This window comes from Rousettus aegyptiacus, unplaced genomic scaffold (assembly GCF_014176215.1).
Source record: "Rousettus aegyptiacus isolate mRouAeg1 unplaced genomic scaffold, mRouAeg1.p scaffold_m13_p_2, whole genome shotgun sequence".
NCBI classification, from domain to species: domain Eukaryota; kingdom Metazoa; phylum Chordata; class Mammalia; order Chiroptera; family Pteropodidae; genus Rousettus; species Rousettus aegyptiacus.
Genome location: NW_023416295.1, coordinates 130269696 through 130293792, shown reverse-complemented (window position 1 = coordinate 130293792; position 24097 = coordinate 130269696). Strand labels below are relative to the sequence as shown.

Sequence of the window (24097 nt, the reverse complement as noted above, 5' to 3'; positions counted from 1 at the left end):
AGGGAATTCTTATTAACTGTGGCCCCGTAGGCAATTGTTGCAGAGACGGTTAGGAAGAAGAGTCGGAGCCTGGAAATGCCTTTACTAGCATGGATGAGGGAGAGGGGATGAATGGCAATGCCAGCATCCCCCACCCCTGTCTCCGTGGCTTTTATTAAGTTTCACTACAATGCTGGCTTTGCAATTAAGCAACAGTTACTCTAAAGTCGGTAGATATTAGCTGGATACAAACTGCAGCTGGCTCCCAGAGCCAGTCTCAAAGCCACCACTGTGTTCTCAGCTATCTCTTAAGTATCTTTACTAGTTCTTGTTGCCGTGTTATCCTTGTCCCTAGAGCAAGACGTCCAGAATAGGCCAGGCGTGTGCGCCTTCCCTGCAACGTGTCCTTGCCTGTAAGTCACATGTGCTTCTGATGACCGTGTTGACCCAAGAACTAGGCATCCCGCCAGACTGCAGGCGTTCTCACAACAGGCAATCATTTTGTTTCTCTTTTCAAAACAGTGCAACAGCAGGGTGCAGTGGGGAGGAAGGGAGTTGGAATAGGAGGAGGAGAGCTTGGCCTTTGGTCTGATGTAATTTAACCAGGCTCCACCCACGGATTCTATTGGAGGAATGGGATAGCTTCTAAACACAGTGCATATGAAAGCAGTTGGAAACTAGCAGCAGTCTGCAACCTCAGAGAAAGGGGAGTAGGAGTAGATTTGGAATAAGGGATTGTAATCACCGTTCCCTCTAAGGAAAATCTGGGAAACTTCTCCTTTTGCTTCATGAAAACTAAGCTATGAGCCAATTTTTAACAAACATCTGTTAATTGGGTGAAATGAGCCCATGATTTGAGTGCAGTCGAAGCTTTCTATTTCAGCACACCCAGTTCTTTTCTCTTCAGCTGATCACTCAGGGCTGTGCCCGAAGCCCACTTCCTGCAATTAAAGGAGCCAGGTCTCTAAACCCTTGTTTTTTTCTCTTCTGAGTGATGGCCCTCACCACCTTTATCATGCAGCTGGCTCTCAGTATCCTGGCATTTCCCATGTACCTGCTGAACTTCCTGGGCTTGTGGAAGTGGATATGCCAAAAATGGTTTCCCTACTTCTTAGAATGGTTCGCCGTGACATACAACAAACAGATGGCGAGCAAGAAGCAGGAACTCTTCAGCAGCCTACGGGAGTTTGAGGGCCCCTCCGGAAAGCTGACCCTGCTGGAGGTGGGCTGTGGCACTGGGCCCAACTTCAAGTTCTATCCGCCTGGATGCAGGGTGACCTGTATTGACCCCAACCCCAACTTTAAGAAGTTCTTGATCAAGAGCGTTGCTGAGAACCGACACGTGCAGTTTGAGCGCTTTGTGGTGGCTGCTGGGGAGAACATGCACATGGTGGCCGATGGCTCCGTGGACGTGGTGGTCTCCACCCTGGTCATGTGCTCCGTCAAGAACCAGGAGCAATTCCTCCGGGAGGTGTACAGAGTGCTGAGGCCGGTGAGTTGGGGTGTGAGGAGGACTGGTTAGTAGCAACTGGAGTCTCCAAGGGCAAGCCTATCAATTTCAGGTGAATCATATATCCCAGGGTAAAAAGTAAAACTACTAGAGAAGACAACCGTTGAATGTTTTAAAATCTTAAGAGTGGGAAAGAAGCTATAAAGGAAAAGACTGATAAATCTGAATACATGAAATTTTAAAATGCCTGCAGAAAAAAAAAGTACTGTAAACACAGTTAAAAAAAAATATAAGAACAAACTTGGTAAAAGTATTTGCCAGGAGTGACAGACAAAGGGTTAACTTCATATTCAAAGGCATTACAAGTCAAAGGATCGATAGGATTTTTTAAATCACTAAGAAAAGCACAAGAGAAAACTATGCAATGAACGCGAATAGATATAGCCAATTATAGAATAAAAATGCTCAACTTTACAATTAAAGAACAAATTAAAGCAAGATAGCATTGTTACCTATTATGTTGTCAGAGACCTTCAAAGTCAATATGGTGTTGGGGTGGATTGGGGGCTTGGACACCCCCATACACACTGGAGGAAGTGCTCTCTTTGGAGGACAATTCGACATCAAAATTTCAGATGCACATAGTCTTCTATCCAGTATGAATTTATCCTATAGCTATGCTGCACGAATGTGCAAAAACTCATCTATATGCAAAGATATTCATTACAGTATCTGTCATAGTGCAAATGGGAAATAACCTAAAAGTCCATCCATAGGAGGCTGTTCAAGTAAATTGTCACATAATATAAAGGAATTCTGTGAAGCTGTCGAAAAGAACAAGGAAGAATGATCTATGTTGATATGAAACAATCCCCAAGAGATAGCGTTAGATTAAAAAGAAAAAAGAATCAAAGTGTAAAATATTATGTAGAGGATAAGCCCATTTGTGTGAAGGGGGTAAGAATATGCCTGAATATGTATTTATGTTAATGGATGACAGACAAGAAACTACCCAAGTGGTTGACTCTTGGGAATGGGACTGGATGCCAGGGAAGAATTACTCTTCATATTTAACTTTCTGCATAGTTTGAAATTCTTAATACCTGTATGTAATCTTCACATGTTCTTTTTAAAAAACTAATTTAAAACAGTTTTATTCTAAATATAGTTGAACATAAAGTATGGATATCTTAACTTCGAATTTACTATTCTAGGAGAAAAAGATGTTCTGTAATCCCATTTTATTTTCTAATAAAGGAAGTTCCTCGGAGGGGGGGGAGGGAAACAGAAGACAGAAGAACCGAGGCATAGAGAAAGAGGAACTTATCCGGGAGACACTGGGAAGTCGATTTCACTCTGAGTCTTCACAGGCCCTTCAAAGTGCAAGAAGGAGATTTGGTCCCGGCTTCGTGCTGTCCACTCAGCCCCAGGGGACGGACTTCCCCATCAGTTTCAGCCTGGGGACTCTGTGTGGATCCAGAAGTTCACCTCCAAAGGACTAGAACCCAAAGAGAAAGGACCTTTCACTGTCTACCTGACGACACCCACTGCAGTTAAGGTAGACAGCATCCCTCCACAGATACTTCACTCTCACGTGAAGGCAGCACGAGAGTGGACAGCTCAGGAAGACGGGCCCTTCAGACTAAGAGTCAGTCGTACATAAGTACAACCCTCGGTTTCTTCCTTTTTTCCTCTTTAGCCCAGGTATTGGACCAGCCACAACCAGAACCAGAAGGAACATTAATAACTTTGCTAACAACAATACACGAGGTCTTAAATAAGACCACCCCAGACATAAGACAAGATTGCTGGTTGTGTCTAAACCCAAAACCCCCTTATTATGTCAGAATAGGAACTCCTCGAAATTTTACTGAGCTCAGGAGGCTGGAACTTCAAGTCGATTCACTAGCAGAAGTAGTCTTTCAGAATAGAAGAGGTTTAAATTCATTATGTTTAGAACAAGATGGATTAAGCTTACGACTAGTACAGAGAAATTTAGATGCCCAGGAAAGACAGAGACTAGAATCAAATAACTGGTTACATGAGCTGTTCAATTGGTCACCATGGCTAACAACCCTCTTATCTGCTGTAGCTAACCTTTACTCCTCCTCCTCCTCCTCTTAACTTTTGGCCCATGTTTTCTCAATATCTTGTTTGCATATATAAGGAAGAGAATTAACTCTATTAAACTTTTAGCATTACGAAATAGAAGCTACGAGCAAATTTCACAAAAAGAATCAAGGATTTAATTTTCTGCTAAGGCCAGTGGGGAATGAAGTGGCTGAAAAATGACTGCTAGAAATTTATTACTTGCAGGAAAATTGCTGCTTGGCTGTGTCCACGGGAACATGGCTATGTCCATGGGAACATAGGCTGTCACCCAGAGGAACATAACATTCTAACAATGAGCTTTCTGCTTCTGTACTCCCCGCTACCTGACCTGTGAATTCACAGGTAATGAATAGAAGGAGGATAGACAGAATGAAGAATGGGATTCGGGGCTTAAAAACCTATACTTTACTATATTTATAGGAGTGTCCCCAATGGAAGCAGCAGTTGCAAATTCTCACATGACAGTAATTGACACAGAGCATCCACTTATTGAACAAAATACCTACTGACACAAATGGTACCATGAATCGAGTAATGTTTTTAAGAGGATTCAGCATTTTAATTAATCCTATCATTTACACCCTTGGGACAACACTACAAAAGTATAAGACATGGTTATTAGGTCTCAGGCAGTGCTGAGCGTGGATTCACACTCTCCCACACTCTGTTTTCGAAGCAGAGCCTGAGAACAATTTTCAGATGAATTAAAGTATTTTTAAAAGAAGAAGTTTTAAAAAGTGTAATTAAAAGGCAAGCAACAAACTGGGGGAAACGTTTGTAGTATACATAGTCTCATTATACTAAAAGTTCTCACTAATCGGTAAGAAAAAAAGCCAACACTCTATTAGAAAACTGATAAATCAGAAAAGACAAAACCTAAACACCAATAAGGTTTAGTAAAACGTGTTATATCTATTAAGAATATTAAAGGTATGCATATTATTGGACATGAAATACCATTTTACCCATCAAATTGACAAAAATACAGGCGAGAAAAAAGTACTGACGAGAGTTTATCGGAGATGGGCACTCACATCCGTCGCTAGTGTGAATGTAAATTTACTTTTCCAAAGGGCGATTGCATAACCTGTATGTACCAACAGCTTTAAAAAGCCGCAGACGCTTGAGTCGGCGATTGCACCTATTTTGTTTTTAATTTATTGGGAAAGAATCAGAGATGGTTGCAAAGATTTACGGATAAGGATGTTCACTATAACAGTATTTATAATAGTGAATAATTAGAAAAAACCTCAACGGGAACAGGGAAATAAGAGATGGGACCGTCACTGGTTCTAAAATTACATTTTAGAACAATATTCAGGCACATAAATAAAATCAAGCAGGTTACAGAACAATGTATATTCCAATCCTAGTTTTAAGGAAAAAATACACATTCACCTAAAACATACACAAAACCTTAACGGCAGTTATCAAAAGGTAATGCGATGGTGGATGTTTTTCTTCTTAAACTGTTGTGTCTTTTCTACATTTTCAAAAATAAACATTGGTAAGGCAGTATTGCCAGCCTCTGGTGCCTAACCACTGAGGTTCAAAAAGTGATTCTGACATTTACGGGCTGTGTAAACTTAAGCAAGCTGGTTATTTTCTATGTGCTTATTTTCTCGGTCCCCTCGTCTGTAAAAACAGGGATGATACCCAATGAGATTATTGTGAGGATTAAGCAAGTTAATATGTGATAGGCATCAAGGATATCTCAGTAACTGCTTTAAGTTTTAACTACTGTTAGTGTTCATTTGATCAGAAAACAGAGGTGTTAATAATTGCTTTTTTTAATTTAAAAATGGCTTTAGCTTGGCAGCTCTGTACAAAATTTGACAGAAAATGGAACTATTGACCAAAATAATGTCTTAGTAGGTTTTAACTCATCCGTGTCTTCTCATGAAGTTGGCCTCTGGGGCCACTGAAATCTGAAGCTTCAAATAATCTTATAAGTCTGTTTTCCAAAAAAATCTTTGAAATGTATGTGTTTGTCTCTTTCTCAGGGAGGAGCTTTGCATTTCTTGGAGCATGTAGCAGCTGAGCCTTCAACCTGGACTTACTTCTGGCAACAGGTCCTGAAACCTACATGGTACATTCTGTTTGATGGGTGCGACCTGATGAGAGAGAGCTGGAAGCCCCTGGAGCGGGCCGGCTTCTCTAAGCTGAAGCTGCAGCACTTACAGGCCCCACTGTCCATTCGGCCGGTAGTCCCTCACATTTATGGATATGCTGTGAAATAGCATGAGAGGGGCGTAGGGGGCTGAATGAACGGCTCACGTAATTTGAGATTTACACTTAAAATACTAATTGGGAGAGGAGAAATCCTTTATCAGGTAAAGTTGAATTGCGTCCCTAAAAGTTTACGGTATACCCTATGTAGCTATTTTCCATTGTCTCCCAAAGAATCAAAAACAAAACAAAACAGCTTTGAACTCTCCTTTAACTTACTTCCCATTTGCCCCAAGAATACTTGCCGGCGACGATTGTGGCTGCAGCGCTCACCCCAAGATAACTCACAGACGGCAGTCCTAACTGACCGCACCCCCAAAGTTTGCCAGGAAATAGCTCGTTTTTATTATTATTTCTGTATCGCTCTGGTATATCGATCATCTTTGGAAACAAACGACATCATTCTATTTACAGCATTCTGTTTTTAGTAGTGGTATTTCCTATTACAAAATATAGTAATTTTTGATCGCTGAAAAGGTCATGTCCTACAAAAATTAGCCTTCCCGCGCAAGATGTTAACATTATTCTCAAGTGGTTGTTAGCCGAAGAGCCACGCGATGAGTCCGATTTACGTATACATTTGTTACGTTAGACCAAAGATGAGCTCTTTTTAAAAAATAACCCCAAGAACAGTTTTTATATTTCATTTTCACATTGCAAATCAGTCAGATTGGCTTCGGCCTCAAAGAGCGTATTTATGTAAAATTAACTTAATGCTGGCAGGGAGCTGCACTTCTTTGTTCTAAATGGGAAAAGGGTTAAAGGGAGCAGGGAGCTTTCATAATGGAAGTCTACCATTATCCCCACACCTTATTTTATTCGGTAACTTCAAACTGTTTCCAACTGTCTTCTTTAAATTTGAACTCTACCCCCTGTTCGAGAGCTTGGTGTAAAAGTTAAATCAATCAAAAGAAGGCTTTGAAAAGGGAGACGTAAAAAGATCTTAGTAACCCACAAACTGAATAAAGAAATATTAACTAGCTGAAAATCCAAAACTAAAAAGCACAGGTTTTTGAAAAACGAAATCTGAATCTGTGTTCCTAATGTCACTGGCTTTCAAAATCAACGCACCAGGACGCCACGCCTAGTTCTGCTGCCTTTGTCACGTCTCGTGTTCCAGTATTCCACCAAAGTTTGTTTGTCCGCATTCCAGCCTTCAATTCTTACCATGAAAATTATACTTGACACTTACATCCACAGAACTCTCTGAGCCACTTAGGGTGCTTAGGTTCATTTTCTTTTGTCTCTAGCATCCACTTTGCTGGATGTAATACATTGCAGGCAAGGAGAAAGCCCACTGTAATTAGGAAAACCTTGTATAATTTTAGGTGCATTTTGTAAGAGCCTTTAAAAACCAGGCAATCTGTGAGCCTGTAAAGAAGTGGACAACATTTTTTGGATTATCCTGATCAAATTCCCACTCCTGTCCCAAGATAAATCCCTTTTTCCTCGTACCCACGGAAAGCTTTGTAAATCCGCACCACAAGTGCTTTCAAAACAAGTGTGGTGTTGGTCAGAGGGTGTGAGAAGAGGATTTTTCAGCAATAGTTTGAATGTATTTAACAAATTTAGTATGTTTTCTGAGACGATTTTGTAAAGGGACTACTTTAAATAACAAAGCAATCAATAAATTCACGTACATTTTAGAAACAGAAATAAAATGAATAGTATATATGCTTGCTGGCTTGGGTTCATTTTTCTTACTATCTCGGGGAGGGCTTTCTTTCACTGTGGAAAATTACGCGATTTGAGTATACAGATTTTCCTTTCTACAGGCCAGGTAACCATAAAAACGGCTAACAGATTTTAGGACAAGCAATTTTGGAAGGAGCCGAAAGAGTTTTGAAACTGTTCAAGTCCAAAGATCCCGTTTGCAAAATCAGTAGAGCAGAAAGGACACTTGCTATTCCAACTCTCTGGATCATGAAAACGGCTAGTTACGGTGAGATTACGACACTCGTCTACGGCCCCCTGAGCTATGGAACGTGAGTCTCCTCCCGCCACGGTCTTGCCAACATAGAACCTCTCTAATCTACCTACCTATTGGTTCCGTCTTTCTAGCGATTGAGAAATACGAAAAGCCACAGGTCGCCAAGGTAAACTATTACTGACATACTGGCAGGTAAGCAATAGCAAACTACAAAGTACTTGACACATTCTTATCAATACCATCCGGCCTACGTGGTGTGGCAAATATTATCCTCCCTTGCTACAGACAACACTGACATGTAGAGACTAGAAGTAATGACACTACAGTAACAATGAAAACCTCTCATGCCCTGCTCTTGGTTTTTATATATAATTCTCCACTAAAAAGAATCAGGACTCCCTGAAGAAATGGCCGATTTCAGGGGTGGGTAGAAAAAGTACTAGTTCAGCCTGGACCAATGTGTTTTGACAGGTTATAAAGAACTGTTTGAAGAATGATGGGGTCATGTCACTTGGCCATTTGAGCTAGCTTAAATGGGCTCACATTAATCAAATCTGAGATGTGAACATCAAAATAAATATAGGAATGCATTATAAACTACCGAAAAAAATAAAAATTCATTAATCCAAACTGATATAAATGTATAATTATATAGAAATGAAGAGAAAGCAATTCCTTATAGTAGAATGAATACCCACTGAAAATATAAAAGAAATGATGGATTTAGAAAACTGCCATTTGGCAAACAATATTAATTGATTCAGCCAACAATCATCAATAGAGGCTGAAATTAATGGGTAAAGGTGTAAGAAATAACAGGATATTTGTATAATACTGAAGTATCTCCTTTAGTTATTTATTATAAAGGGAAAAATAGTAACTTTACTAAAAATTTGCAGACTCTCCCTTAATCCACCTAACCAAAGCAGTGGTGTGCTAGAGCTGACTCACCAACTCAGAAGAGGCACATCTCTTTCCAATTTTGTGTTCAGTGATGAAATGACAGTAGCTTGAAACTTACCATGGTGGGAGGATTTACACCATGGAGTCAGCAAGTGTTACCAATCAAGGCTGTTTCCCCTGGAGAACCAGTTGTTAAACATTTTTTCAGCATAATAATGGATCAAAGTTACTACCACCAGACAAGCTGACCTTACATGCATCTTGATATTACACATCAAAAAAGATGCAACATCACTTTTGCAGTATTCTGCCAAAAATACATAACCTCAACATAATGATGAGAAAGCACCAGAAAAAAACCCTAATTTGAGAGACATTCTACAAAATAACCAGAGGGAAGGAAAGAATCACATCTAGAGAAAAATGATAAAGCAAATGTAGCTAAAAGTTTGGCCACATTTGTATGTCCAGCTGCCGGACATACAGTTTTTTATACTATTTTGAGAATTATTCTGTAAGTCTGAAATTATTTACGAATTAAAAGTTATAAGGAAAAAACCGCCTACGCTACCTGGTCCTGTGGTCTTTGTGGCTGCAGCTGGAAGGAGGCAGCGAGCCAGGACCTGGAGGCCTCAAGGCGCCCAGAGGTGTACAGTCACGACAGAAGCGAAGAAGGGCCCACCAGGCACTCACCCCTGGAGCCACACTAACCTTAGCCTGCCCGCGCAGACGCAGGGCTCCCTCAGCCCCTTGCTGCACCTACCCGCCTTGCCCTTGGATTGGCCGCAGGCGCAGTGACATCACATCCTTCTCGGTAGGGCGCACGTGCAGCTCGAGGCTCTTCAGGGGCTACAGGTGTGAAGGCTTCGCCGCCAGGTGACTGCCAGCAAACTGATGCAGCCCTAGCCTGGGATCCTGGCCACAGAGGGCCGCCCTTCTGGCAAGCGCATATTCCTAAAAGTCAAGAATCAGCCCTAAGATGGCCAACCCTACTACCCCCACCCACAAACCCAGGGTTGTAACCCTGTGCACACTTTCCTCTAGATTAGAGAACCTGCAGTCGGATAGCGGCACTCACAGACACGGAGGGAAGTTGGGAACAACCCTGAGAAGGCAGAATTAAGTAATGGCATCTTTTTCAAATGCCTTAATGTTTCCTTACGCTGTCTTTGTAAAGCCTGATGCTGCCGTTTCCAGCAGGGACTGTGGAAACTTTGGCCACTCCCCTTGGGGGAGGCGAGTTTCTGGGCTTTCCCATTATCTATCAATCAGTTGAAAATTGAGCTTAAATGTGTCCCAGCCTTACAAAGCCTGTCCTGATCTACCGCTGTCTGTTCAAGGAACACCAGGAAACAGCCATCAGGTGGTGGGGTACGCCAAAGGTATTGTGCATCTGCCACTTATCGGGTTACATTTTCTGATGAAAGCTGATTCATAGGATGAAGCTACCCTATTTGAATTTTGAGGTGAAAATAGTGAGTTACATGGCTAACAGTCTGAGGTGCTGCTAAATCATGTTGATTGCTCTTGCAAGTTTCCTCATTAATCCTGTGTAGACAAGGAAAGTTATTTCCATTATCTAGCATAGCACTGGGCACATGGTAGGTGCTTGGTAAATATCAATGACTTTATAATGCCCCACACATTCTGCAGAATTAGAATAATCATTCTCCCATCACCTGTAAATCCAGATGTTATTTTTGCTTATATTGTTACTGCCATCATTTTTTAAAATGATATTTTGTAAACAAACAAACAACAACAACAAAAAACTCTGTTCCTGCTGTTGGAAGAAATTCTGAGGTTCCCAATGATCTCAAATGCTGAGCCGTGAAGAGATGAAAGATACAATTATGACTCTGTATTCATGGAATCTGATTGTCATTACCTCTCTTTATATATTTTTCTTTTACCACCCTCCAAACACAATGAAAAGATCCCATAATGAAAAGGGTGAAAGAAGATGACTGTTTATTTCAACTGAGCAGACAGACGTGTCAAGCAAATGAAGATAGAACACATAATCAAGAGTAACACATAATCAGGAATAACCTTCCTTGTCTACTGAGGGCAAATGGATTCTTTTTAATGATTCACAGCAACCACATTTATCTCTTACTGTTACTAGAGAGAAAAATGTCTTCAGAAAACCAGTGGTCAGCAGATGAGGATGAAGGCCAATTGTCCCGACTTATCAGGAAATCTAGAGACTCCCCCTTTGTTCCTGTAGGTAAGTACAGCCTTGACCGGGTAATGGAAAACTGTCTGTAATAACAGATTAAAGCTTTACCCAGTATCTTGAAAGACTGAAATCTTTTGTATAATTGAATATTTCAGATAATTGAAGTTAACCCCCTCTAAGCATGAGTTAAATTTTCAGAACAGTTTCTAGTATATGATAAATCCCCAATAACTATTAGCTATTACTATTATGAAGCATCAAATTTTATTCTATTTAATCCATCTCCATTTGAGGTCTACCTAAAATTGGCTGTTCCCAGCCCAACTAAATGAAATTGATTGAGTGGACTTTAACTTTTCTGTGGTGAATCAAGATCATCATCAGCCAACTGAAAGTCTATTAGGGACTATGGAGATGTATATGTCTCTTTGTCCTCTAAGTAACTCCAACCTTTAAGTTCTTGTGTCTGATGTTTATAGATTTTTCTATTTCTTCCATTATTTTCAGGTACTGACAAAAAACCTGCTTCTAAAGTTCTCTGGCACTAGAAGCTAGAAACCCAAGCTTAAAGAACTGAGTCAATTCAGAATAAGAAGCTCTGGAGAAGTGGGCCTACCTGTACACTTGAGAGCATGAACTTTGTAGTTTTATGCTCAGTGGCCCTTTTTCCTGGCTTCCTGATGTGTTCCAGATGTTGAAGTTGATGGTTAAGTAATCTCTAGGTTAAAGAAGGGGTATTATAATTAGACCTGGAGTCTAAGCCTCTTAATCTTTTCCCACTACATGTAGTATTTTCATTTTCAACAAGTACTAGATGTGGGCTTAAAAAACACAAAATCTAAGCATCAATATTGTGTTTTTAAAATCTAACTTTTCTATTTTATTATTTCAGCTGCCCCAAGCATTATTATTATATAACTTCAGCCATGCCTCTTATGTTAATTTTGTCCAGAAACTATTAAAATAACTGATTTAAATCAGATGTGCATAAGTTTGTGATTAATTTCATAAAACCTTCTAAATAAGTATAACTCATATGTTTTCATTAAGTGTCACTGCAAATCTAGCAACTCCGTGTCATTATTCACATGTCACCAAGAATCAAAATTGTACTTTATAGTAATAATCTGTTTAGAAATTTCATTTAATTTGACTAAGAGTTGTAACAGCACCCACAGGAAATGGAAGCAAACAATTTTATAGTGATTTATTCCCTTCTTTAGCATTTTTAGCTAGAAAAACAATTCAAGAACTTGATGCCACTTGACCAGATCATGATAATGAACAGAGATTAATCACTGTACCTGTTGTAAATTAAATTATTTTTCCAGAGACATTTAGAGTAATTAAAGATAAAAGAGTTTCCAGCTAAATTCAATTATATACAAACTACAGAGACACAATGTGGAAAACAGTAAAGGTCCTGACTTTGACCTCTAAAAGAAACAAAACCAATTTAAGTAAGAACAGAACCTAGATTTAATAAGGAAAGAGAACTAAGTTTTTGCTAGAAAAATAATGAAAAAATTTGGGTGTGTGTGTGTGCATATATATATATATATATGTATGTATTAAATAGTTTGTTTAGCTATTGTTATTTTAACAATATCTGTGTATTTACTGCTGTAGGATAGAGTGTCCTGTGTAAATAACTTACAGAACATTTTTGTTATCTTAAATAACTTCCATCATAATTTATTTTATTTTGTTTAAAATTGTCTCATGATCACATTGTCTGTGCATACATTATGTATATTTAAACTGTGTTAATAGATTATTTGTTTTTGCTTCTTTCATTTAACATTTCTTATGTACATGTCTGTGTATTAGTACTTCCTATAATTATAATTTTTTATAGCTATGGCAGTTTTTCCTCTGTTTGGGCCATCTGAATTGTTTTTAGTTTTTGTATCAACTTTTCTTTTGCTTATTTTCTTGGAGTATGCTCCCCCAATTAGAATTTCCAAGGCACGAAGTACATTCAGTTTAATATCGCTTATTATATATTTCCGGAGTTCTTTCCAGAAAGATTTAGCTAAACTTACAGAGCTTTTAGCATTGTATCTGTTTCTCAATGTGCCTACCATCATCATTTTGTTGTTTTTGCTATTTTTATATATTCATCAGTTTTATTTCAGTTTCATTTATTGCTAATCAGCCTATAAAATATACATGTTATTATTTACTGACTGCTATTACCACTTATGAAATGGATCATAAAGAATAAATATAACCTCACCCACCTATAGAGACATAAATATGCCAACAGTTAATCAAAACTTGCTATCATATATAAATATCAATTCATTTCTATATACTAACAAACACATGGAAATTGAAATTAAAAACATAATACCATTGTAATCATACCAAAGAAAAATACTTAGGTATAAGCTTAAGGAAATATGTACAGAATCTGTAAGCTGAAAATTACAAAATGCTAATGAAAGAAATCAACTACCTAAATAAACATAGACTATTATGTTTACAGATTAGAAGACTCAATGTAGTAATCAATTCTCCCCAAATTGTTCTATAGGTTTAATATAATTCTTATCAAAATCCCAGCAAGGATTTTTATAGATATAGGGAAGCTTATTCTAAATTTATATGGAAAGGCACAAGTCCTAGAATGGTTAAAATGGTCTTTTTTTTTTTTTAAGTGGGAAGAATAGCACCAACTGATATTAAGGCTTACTGTTTAGCTACAGTAGTCACAACAGTGTGGTATAGATGAAGGGTAGATGGATAGGTCAACAGGGTAAAGGATAAACCCAAAATATAGACCCACACTTTTATTATGCAAAATTTTTTTATTCCTATGTCAAAATATAGTATTTTCCTTGTCATTTTAAGTCTATCTTACCCTCTTATTTTTAAATAATTTTTCAATTACAGTTGACATACAATATTATTTTAGTTTCAGGTGTACAACATAGTGATTAGACATTTATATGACTTACAAAGTGATCACCCTGATAAATCTGGTACCCATCTGTAACCATAGTTATTACAATATTAACTATATTCTCTATGCTATACTTTATGTCCCATGACTATTCTGTAACTACCAATTTGTACTTAATCCCTTCCCTTTTTCACCCACTCCCCTAGCCCCCCTCCCATGTGGCAACCATCGAAATGTTTTCTGTATCTATGAGTTTGTTTTATTTTGTTTAGATTTCACGTATAAGTGAAATCATACAGTATTTGTCTTTTTCTGTCTGACTTACATCACTTAGCTTAGTACACTCTAAGTACATCCATGTTGTTGCAGATGGCAAGATTTCATTCTCTTGAGGAATATTCTATTGATGGACACTTAGGTTGCTTCCATATCTTGGTACAGTAAATAATGCTGCAATGTATACATGAATGCATATATCTATTCAAATTAGTGTTTTGGGTTTCTTTGGATAAATACCCAGAAGTGGAATTTCTGGGTCCTTCTTTGTCTCTTGTTGTAGCCTTTGGCTTAAAGTCTATTTAGTCTGGTTTAAATATTGCTACCCCAACTTTTTTGTTTCCATTTTCATACCTTTTTTCATCCCTTTACTTTCAGTCTGTATGTGTCTTTCGATCTTAAATGTGTCTCTCCTAGGCAGCATTTGTAAGGGTCTTCTTTTCTTATGCTTGCAGCCACCCTATGTCTTTTGATTGGACCAAAAGACATTTTAATCCATTTACGTTGAAAGTAATTGTTGATAGATATGTAGTTATTGCCATTTTGTTATTCATATTTTTTCTTTTTTCTTCTTCTTCTTAAAGAAGTCCTTTTAACATTTTCTGGAAATGCTGGTTTGGTGGTGATGAACTCCTTTAGATTTTTCTTGTCTGGGATACCTTACCCTCTTTTAGATGTTATAAACATGCTATTCTATTTCCTTCTAGTGTTTGTTGTTGATATTCTTGTTTTATTTTTACCTTTAATTTTAGCGCATCTAGAATTTTTTTGTAGGGTCTGGAATGAGATACAAATCCAAGTTAGTTCTCTATACCAATAAATTGTACTAATGATATTTATTAAATAATTATTCCTTTATCTGTCTTTTGGTCATTTTGATTTGGCCTGGGTTAAGTTCTCATAGTGTTTTAAATCTCTTTCCAGAATCTTTCCTATTCAGTTGACCAGATTTCTGTTTTAGAGCCAATTGCATAGACTCTTGGTCATCCCATCACATTTAACATCTGTAGGAAATACAAAAATATTTGTAAGGGCTTTGAGAGTGTTCTAGAATCATAGTTCTTCTTGGAGTCACATACGTCTTGTGAAAATATTCATGTATTTTCATCTTTCAATAAAGTTTAATGTCTCATTTTTACAGGAGATTCAAGATTTTATCACTTTACTAGATTTACTCCTTATTTGGTAATAAGTAGAAAGGAGTAAAGCCAAAAAGCTATTGATGCTAGGATGTTTCACTGGTTCACTCACTAAGTGACTTGCCCCAGATAAAAGCCTTGCAGCATGCACAATTTGAAATCATGCTTCAGGAAAATTAGAAATGACTAGACAAATTACTATACTATATGGTTCGAGTTTTTCTGGGGAAAGGCAAAAATGCGAATATTAAATCCATGAATGTTATGGGTCCATTTTTAAATTTGGTGGATCAAATCTGGCATGGTTCTTTTTAAAGTATTCTTTGGTGTCAGGGCTGCTTATCTTCCAAGTACTGATCCTTTGTACCATCTTTTATTCAACTTTCTAAGCTCATGGGTGTTCTAGCCTACTATTAATATAATCCCCCCTTTTTTAATTCACAGGTATAGCAGGATTTATGACTGTGGTGTCCTATGGTCTTTACAAGTTAAAGTACAGAAAAGATCAGAAAATGTCCATTCATCTTATTCACATGAGAGTTGCTGCCCAAGGATTTGTTGTGGGAGCTGTGACTCTAGGTAACTTGCTTAATTTGTATCTTGTGTTCAGCTGTCTTTGAGAGTATTTTTATTTATTTTATCCATTCATATTATAAGATTAAAAATGGGTCAAGAAGATATAATGAAGGAGGAATGGTAAGAAAAACAATGATCTTCACTTGGTTGAGGTTGCTGCCCAGTTATAGGCTTAATTTCTTAATATTTTAAGTACTGAAAAAAAAAAAAAGCCAGTAGACAAAAAGTACAAACTTCCAGTTATAAAATATATAAATCATGGCATGTAATGTAAAGCATGGTGACTATAGTTAATAATACTGTATTGTGTATTTGAAAGTTGCTAAGAGAGTAGGTCTTAAAAGTTCTTATCAAAAGAGAACATTCTATAACTATGTATGGTGGCGGATGTTAACCAGACTTAATTGTGGTGATCATTTTACAATATATACAAATATCTAATTATGTTGTACATCTGAAATATTTTACATGCCAATTATACCTCAATTTTAAAAAATCCAGTAGAGAACTAGGTTATCCTCTTTAATAAAAGGAACAGTGAATAGTTCGCACTCCATATAACTCAACTAAAAGCAGTATAGATCCCAGCCTTTACTGCTCAGCTAACAGCAGCATAGTTACCAGACTATTTGGACAGCAAATATAATTATTAAAGTAATTTAACTAGGAAGAAAACATTTTTAGAGCCGACAAGTCTCAATATCCTTGTTCCTTTTATTTCAAATTTCAGCAACAGGCAAATCCTAATTTTTATTAGCCTATAATTAAGCAATACTTATACTGTCAAATCCAAATCCAGAGAACATTGTCTGGTTAATTCAGGTTACAGCAACATCTAAATCAGTTCTAATAAGAAGTCCACTTTGGAACCTAAATTATCTGATTTTTGAGGGGGCATCTACATTAATGAGGATAAGTCCAATGTTCTTAGCTCCCCTTCATGCTGTGCAGAGTAGAATCAACCTAAGAGTAAGACTGCAACTACAGAACGATGGGTGTGGGACTTGCACATAGTTATATGGTAATTATCTTATTACAATGAGCTGTGACATGCAAGTCTTGAGCAAAATACAAAAAACTTTAGTACAAAATTACAGTCCTCATTTTTATCATTTGGCAAACATTTATTGAGCACTTCTTCCTTGCAGAGTACTGAACTGGTCTAGAGACACAGAGATGACTCAGTCCCTACCCTAGAAGAGTTTAGTCTCCTTAGGAGAGAGACCAAAAACAGAAGAAAATATAAAGTCATAGGTACTATGACAGAGATAGCACAGGTTGCTGTGGAAGCACAAGCACAAAGGAGAGGCATTTAATCAGGGCTAAGAGTGCACAGAAGGCTTCTCTAAGGATGATGAGCCAAGAATGTAGAGGAATTGACTAGGCAGAGAAAATCAGAATTCTAGGTAGAGGAAACAGCAAAGGCACAGAAGCATGGTGTTTTAGTGGAACTCTACATAGTTTGGTAAGGTAAGCGAATCAATCAGTGTTTGAAGTGAGGAACAGAACTAATAGTAATATATAATAAGGGACATAGTACAAGTATTTGGATTTATATGATGGTGAAGTCTTTTTATGTAATAGAAGCTGGGGCCTGAAGTGGGCAGGGCAAGCAGTTAGAAAGAAAAGATAGTTGTAACATGGCAGAAACAAGAAAAATCTTCAATCTGCAAGGATGAGCTGGAACATACAGGATGAACTGGAACCCTTGTGAATTTCTCACTATCTCTAAGTCTCCAAATTGGATCATGGGAGTGATATAGAAAACCTGATGCCCTTTATCCTGGAACTAAAACATGAACCTGGCCAAGGAATGAGAGAAGGTGAAGGAGGAAATGCAGCAAGATCCATATTAGCTATGCTCCTGATTGCTACCCCATGCCAACAAGCTGGGCCAGCAGATAAGCAAAAATATGCTGTGAAAGTACCTTCCAAGTGTTTTAAACAAATTGACTGCTGATTTGCTTCTGGCTTCTCTGTAAAATATCTGTTGTGTAATAACTCAAAGGATAAAAAGAACAGAATTCTGGAAAATGTAGTTACAGTTTAGCTAAGTTGACACAATACAAATCCATCACTGTCCACCCTTTGCGAACCTGGCATCCATACGTGTGTACATGCCGCTGAGTGGGCTCCGACTCCTGCCGACCCTATTGATGAGTGATGTCCACAACGTCCTGCCCTCTACAGCCCTGGTCAGCTCCTGAAGACTCATACCTATGGTTTCTTTAATGGAGTCAATCCATTTCATATTTGGTCTTCTTCTTTTCTGCTGCCTTTTATTTTTCACAGCATTATTGTCATTTCCAAAGAACCTTGCCTTTTCATGATGTGCTGGAAATAGGAAAACTTCAGTATTGTCATTTTTGCCTCCAGAAATGTTTCGGGCTTAATTTGCTTGAGGACCCACTTGTCTTTTCATGGTCCACGGTTTCCGTAGAGCTCTCTTCCGACACTGTATTTCAGATGAACCAATTTTCTTCCTATCTGCCTTCTTCACTGTCCAACATAAGTAACTGGCAATATGAAGGTGTGCATGCATCCACATACACCTCTTTTAATACACTTAGCTTTCAAATAAAGACAATGGTAAGATTGGCTCTCTCTTGGATAACAAAACCATGCTAATTCTATCCCAAAAGAAGATACAAAATCCCTCTTTGGGTGATTTGTCTTTGAGCTGAGTCACATTCTCCTTTAATATCCTGTGACTTAAATAGTGAGATATAACATTAACTACTAACCCTTCTTATATTGGATGGGAGGTAAATGGAAGTGGTAAATAGAAAAAAAAGTTGGTTAATGTATACACAAACGCATTTATATCAAAATAAGGAAAAAATATTCGTAACTATCACAGTCTTTGTCAGGTGGTCATGGCTGAGATTACGTTCTTCCAATAGCCATGTCATACTCCCTTTGGCTTCAGCAAGCACCTTGGCCATTCATGGGCATTTGACTGGTATGATGACCCAAACCTTCATTCCTAAACAGTTCAGGTCATTAGCCATCCTTCCTGTATTGGGTATAGCTTTCCATTGTCTTTAATCACAAGACACGGGAGTACTAAGAGATGCCCCCAAAGATATGATACATTCCTCCTTACCCTACCATTGCATAGCAACAACCCAATTTCCCCTTGATTGTCAGGTCAAATGAATGTAATGGACTAATGTGATGTCCTGTGGAATGGAGAGATAATCGAGGTCTCTGCAGACTAGATTATGGCAGAGAGTTCACACAGCCCTGAGACTGGACAGTGAAAGTAGACTACTGGCCCTGCCAGGTGAAAGCAAACTGCTTCTGATGGTCCTTACTAAGAGGTTACAGAAAAAAAGAAAACAAAAAAACAAAAAAAAACGCTTTCATTCAGATTAATAGCTGCAAACCAAATAGCAAAGGCTGTGTTAATGTGCTCTAGCAATGAAACCACACCTGGATAGCATCTGTAATTAGAGTAATCACCTAATTAATGTTATAGAAATCCATTATCATTCTCCAAGATCCTTTTGTCCTCTGACCAGAGGCAAATTAAATTGAGATGTGGTAGGAATCACCACCCTGGCATCTTTAAAGTCCTAATCTCTACAATCCCTCTGGGAATGCAGCATTGCTTTGGTTTACTATTTTGGTAGATAGAGGCAATTGGAATGGTTTACATGTGGCTTTGCCTACCATGATAGCCCTTACTCCATAGGTCATGGAACCAATGCGAGGATTCTGACAGCTGCTGAGTATGTCTATTCCAGAAATGAGGAAATAACATAAAGTGGGTTCAGGGACCATCAGGCCAATTGTAAAATAGACCCACTGTAAAACTCCACTGACCATCTGATCTCCATTAATTCCTCCTTTGACTGGTAGACCACACTAATTCTCCAGGCATTACTATCAATTCGGAACCAATATTTAACAATCTCCTAACAAATGTGACTATTTCCCCTTCTCTGTGAACAGGCACCCTGGTGAATGGCCACAGGTCACTTTGGGGAAGGCTGGAAGGAGGATTTACACTTTTGGCTATGTAACAGGGCCTTTCTTTAGGGAGATCTGAATTCTCCTTCATTCAAGGAACTTTGGGTCTGTGACTTGACTAAAATCTGGGAATTCGTTGAGGGGCCATGGCTCTCCACTGTAATGATTCCAGTCAAGGTTTTGTTCACCAAACCTATAGTTTTTCTGCTTATATTTTGTCCACCATTTTCAACTCTAGGGATACCATAATCAATTAGCCAATGCCAAAGACCTTGGTGGCTTAGACTATTCTGATTACTGCTTTGACTTTGCTGCCAATTACAGTAATCATGCTTTCGTTGTCAGTTGAATACTGCTGCTTGACCCTTGCCACCACAGAATCCCATCACTCTCACTGAATTCAGGGAGCCCCACAGTTCCCACTGGCATTTCTGGCTTACAAGAAATAGTAACCATAAAACTCTTCAAGGATGCCAGGGCTCCCTTCACAAATGTATTTCTCACAGCCTTGGTGAAGGGACTAGGGTGTGAGTGACCAGGATAATCCCACTCTAACATTCAAATCTCCCTAAACCTTTGGATACCTTCCTCTATCCAAGGTTTCTCAATCTCAGTACTATTGACAGTTGGACTGGATTATTCTTTGTTGTGGAGGGCTGTCCTTGCATTACAGGATATTTAGCAGCATCCCTGGCCTCTACTCACTAAATGCCAATAGTACCCACCCCTCCATGCCCAGTGTGACAACCAATATCTCCACCCATTGCCAGATTTACCTGGGGAACAAAATTGTCCCAGTAAAGAAAAATCACTGCTCTACTACAGAAGTAAGTGCCAAGGAAGTTCTGGCATTTCAATTTCATTTAGTGCAGATTTTCTGGTCCAAGTTTCAGACATTCTCAGACAGTGATGGAAGGGCTGTTTCTATTGGCAAAAGAGTCTCAGTAAAATAAAGGGGGTCAAGGACCCAGTTTCACTGAAATCTGCCCATATGTCCTCATCCCAGTTTTCAGGGTCCCATTCATTCCAATGCAATGCTTTAACTTTTAACATAAGAGATTTTATGAGGTTGGGAATTTAATTTGTGTTGTGTGTAGCCACTGACAGAACTATGCGGGGAAGCGAATTCTGGAAAACAGCTAAAACTTAGCTAAATTACATAAAACAAATCCCCAATAGATTTTTATGGTTGCAAGCTGAAAAGTGATCAGATGAAGTCAGCCAGAAAAGGCTTTAAACAGGGGAGCAACAGAGACAGAATAGCAGTTTAGAAAGATAGCTACTTAATAGAAAGATCAGAAACAGGCAATATGACACTGTTTGTTTAAGGATACTAAACAGACGGTCACACTATAAAGGAAGAAAACTATTATAAAACTCAGAACAGTGGTTACCTATGGAAAAGGGAGGGGTATATGGTCAGAAAGGGAAACCTACGAGGCTTCTAGGATGCCTGCAGTATTCTATTTCTTGACCCACAATTAGAGCTTTCACTCTACCATTACTTGTTAATTTGGTCATTTAAGTTTTATGTACAATTTTTCATGCATATTATTTTTCACCATGAAAAAAATGTCGAGGAAAAATAAAATGATTAGAGATGATCTGCAGATGAGGAGAAAAAATAAAGACAGAGAAGTTAATTAAATGATGAATTGGATCTGAATTAAGGCAATGGCAGTGAAAATAGGAGGAGATGGATTCTAGAAATATTGAGGACTTGGCAACTAAGTGGGAAAAGTAAGGCAGGAGGAATCAAGGATAATTCCTAGGTTTCTGGTTTGGACAACCAGATGAAAGGTCTGCCTTTCACTAATACAAAGAACAAAGAAGAAAGAACAGGTTTGGTGGGAGGATGAGTGCATACTGGACAAAACAATAATAGCTAACACTGAATAAGTGCTTATGATGTACAAGCCACCCTAACTGCTTTATATAGTATTCTCACCTAATCTTAATAAATACCTATTTTGACAACCCCTGGTGTGCTGCCATACAATTCAGTATTGAGGATAACCATCAGGAGCTCACATCAGATACCACATGCTTGAGGACACAGTTTGCAAAAAGACTGCCCTTACTTCAGACACCAGCCTTTGGGGTTCCCAGGCCACCTGTACTTCTAACTAGCTACAAATTCAGGTGTTCCCAGACTCCCTCAGGTTTGATTATTTCACTCAGGAAAGCAGTATACTTACAGTTTCATCATAAAATATACAAATCAGAACCAGACAAACAAAAACACAGATGGGAAGGTCTGGGAGGGTCGCAAGCTCAGAGCTTCTACGCCCTCTCCCTATGGGATCAGGACATAATCACCCTCCCAGTATAGCTGTTTACCAACCAAGAAACTCCACTGAGCTTCAATGTCCAGAGCTTTACTGGGGCCGCAATATGTAGGCATGGTTGATTAAATCACCACCCCCTCCCTCCCAGGTGATTGAATTCAACCTCTAGTCCTACTCCCCTCTCCGGAGAGCTGAGATCCCTCTGGTCACATGGTTTAGTCTTTCTGGCTGACTAGCCACATCTTTAAGCTAAGAGCCCACCATGAGTCACCTCATTAGCATTAATTCAGGTATAACCCAAGGGGCTCATGAATAACAGACATACTCCTATTACTTGGGAAATTCCAAGCATTTTAGAAGATCTGTATCAGGAACTCTGAACAAAGACCAGATAAGCCTTTATTAAACAAAATCCTATGAGGTAAGTAAGTACTGTTATTACCTATTTTACAGAAAAGGAAACTGAGGCTTAGAGAGGATGCCTTACTTGTTCACAGTCACCTGGGCAATCTACTCCAGAGCCTAGAACTCTTAATCTTATATTATACCGACTGAGATGCCTATGGCAGGTATCTCCAAATTAGAGTATTCATATCCTAGGGGAAGTATAAAGAGATCCATGGGGATGTGGGAAGAGAATGTTATCTTGAAAACGAAAAAGCTTTACTACTATGTAAATGGACCCTAATACATTTATACTGCTTTTAAATAAATGCACATCTTGGGGGGCGTGCTCAACAAGTTTACTTATGCACAATTTAAAAGTTTAGAGACCACCTACCTATGGGACATAGAAAAATCATATATGGTACAAGGAACGTATATGGGTCTCATACTCAGAAGAGAGATCTAACTTAGAGATATAACTTGCTTACCAGTGAAGCAACAGGTCTGAATGAGGTGAGACAACTCAGAACTCCTGCACACACCAACATTTAAGAGGTAAGCAAGGAGAATTATCAGTGTCTAAGGGACTCAGGGAAATAAGTCCTATAATTCTCTCTGAATCTGAGAATGTTATTTCCATAGATACCACAATGATTCAAGTTTAAATATTTTTGTCTTGAATTTTATGCATCTATGATGCCTCATTTTGCTATCATGTTGAGATAAGAGCTAACTCACGGGCCTTCTGTGAATTCTTTGAAGATATTAATAAGCAGTGTCAGAAAAAAAAAAAAAGGAAGGAAACTGAAGTATTTAGACAACCTACTAGATAGATGATGCTCTGATAATTGATACAACTGAGAGAGGGATTGAGTTGTAGTTTAAATCTATGACTCCTTAATTTACTTTGAGTGTAAACATTTGCTGATAACCCTGGAATTCATAGAAGCAGCTCCTCTGTTCCTCAGGCTACTTCTGCCTTTCTGTAAGGCCGTAGGAGACCTTATCTTATGGAAAGACATATGTATCTCATCTGCCTAAATTCATAACTATTTCACCCACTAGATTAGAAATTCCTAGAAGCAGGGATTAAATCCATTTACCTCTGTTTTCCTCAAGACTGAGCACAAGTAGACACTGAATAGATGTTTGCTAAATTGAGGTGTCTATTATATTTATATTAATATCTAGCTGAATCTTTCCACTTTCTAACATTTTTACCAATATTTTAAAATTCAGACTTTAGGGTGGCAATAAAAACATCATAAATTCAGATTTATACTGAACTTTAGTGGCTCTTTTGCTTTTTTCTGGAGCCACTTGTATGAATCAAGCCAAAAATTAGTAAGATGAATGGTATTTGTTTTTAAATTGTGGACTAGTTTTGGAAAAATGCAAGTAGAAGAAATTCAGTGTTTGTTTCTCATGGATACTCTATTGACATATATCTTTTTGTTTCTAGGTATTCTTTATTCTATGTATAAGGATTACATTAGACCTCGATTCTTCAGTGTATCCAAAAAATGAAGCTACCAAAAAAAAAAAAAAAAAGACAAGAAGGCTTCTGAAAACTGTTATGAAGAATGAATTTTCAATATGTAGCAAATTATACTGCAGAACTATTAGACAGAATTCTCATAGCCTTGTATAGTAATTGTTTAAGAAGTTAATTTCCTAATCAACAATCATAGTCAACTCAAAAATATCTTTGTTAATGCCTTTCAGAACATAGAACATGATTTTCCGACTCACGAATTATTTTG

The 24097-nt window shown here is 38.2% G+C and overlaps 2 protein-coding genes across 3 annotated transcripts in view; one reads left to right on the top strand and one right to left on the bottom strand.

The window, feature by feature from the left end:
- Positions 1–530: 530 nt before the first annotated feature.
- LOC107509803 (methyltransferase-like protein 7A) lies at positions 531–24097 on the top strand. 2 transcript variants are annotated; one of them, XM_036236225.1, is made up of 4 exons: positions 531–1471; positions 10734–10833; positions 15553–15687; positions 23797–24097. In XM_036236225.1, the coding sequence occupies exons 1-4, from the start codon at positions 974–976 to the stop codon at positions 23859–23861; spliced, it is 798 nt and encodes a 265-aa protein (XP_036092118.1). In that variant the 5' UTR covers positions 531–973; the 3' UTR covers positions 23862–24097. The 2 variants fall into 2 exon arrangements, with proteins under 2 accessions (XP_036092118.1, XP_015998084.2); XM_016142598.2 differs by lacking the exons at positions 10734–10833; positions 15553–15687; positions 23797–24097 and adding an exon at positions 5545–6676 and having other exon boundaries at positions 532–1471.
- The window catches only part of SLC11A2 (solute carrier family 11 member 2), a 46940-nt gene continuing 32429 nt past the window's right edge, over positions 9587–24097 (bottom strand). The window contains exon 18 of the transcript XR_004955589.1: positions 9587–11503. The gene's annotated coding sequence lies outside the window, so the exon portion shown is untranslated. The remainder of the gene's footprint in view (positions 11504–24097) is intronic.

Coding starts and splice junctions, on each gene's coding strand:
- LOC107509803 (XM_036236225.1), top strand. CDS start 974: ATGGCCCTCACCACCTTTATCATGCAGCTGGCTCTCAGTATCCTGGCA. Junction 1,472..10,733: donor TGTACAGAGTGCTGAGGCCG/GTGAGTTGGGGT, acceptor CTGTTACTAGAG/AGAAAAATGTCTTCAGAAAA. Junction 15,688..23,796: donor TGTGGGAGCTGTGACTCTAG/GTAACTTGCTTA, acceptor TTTTGTTTCTAG/GTATTCTTTATTCTATGTAT.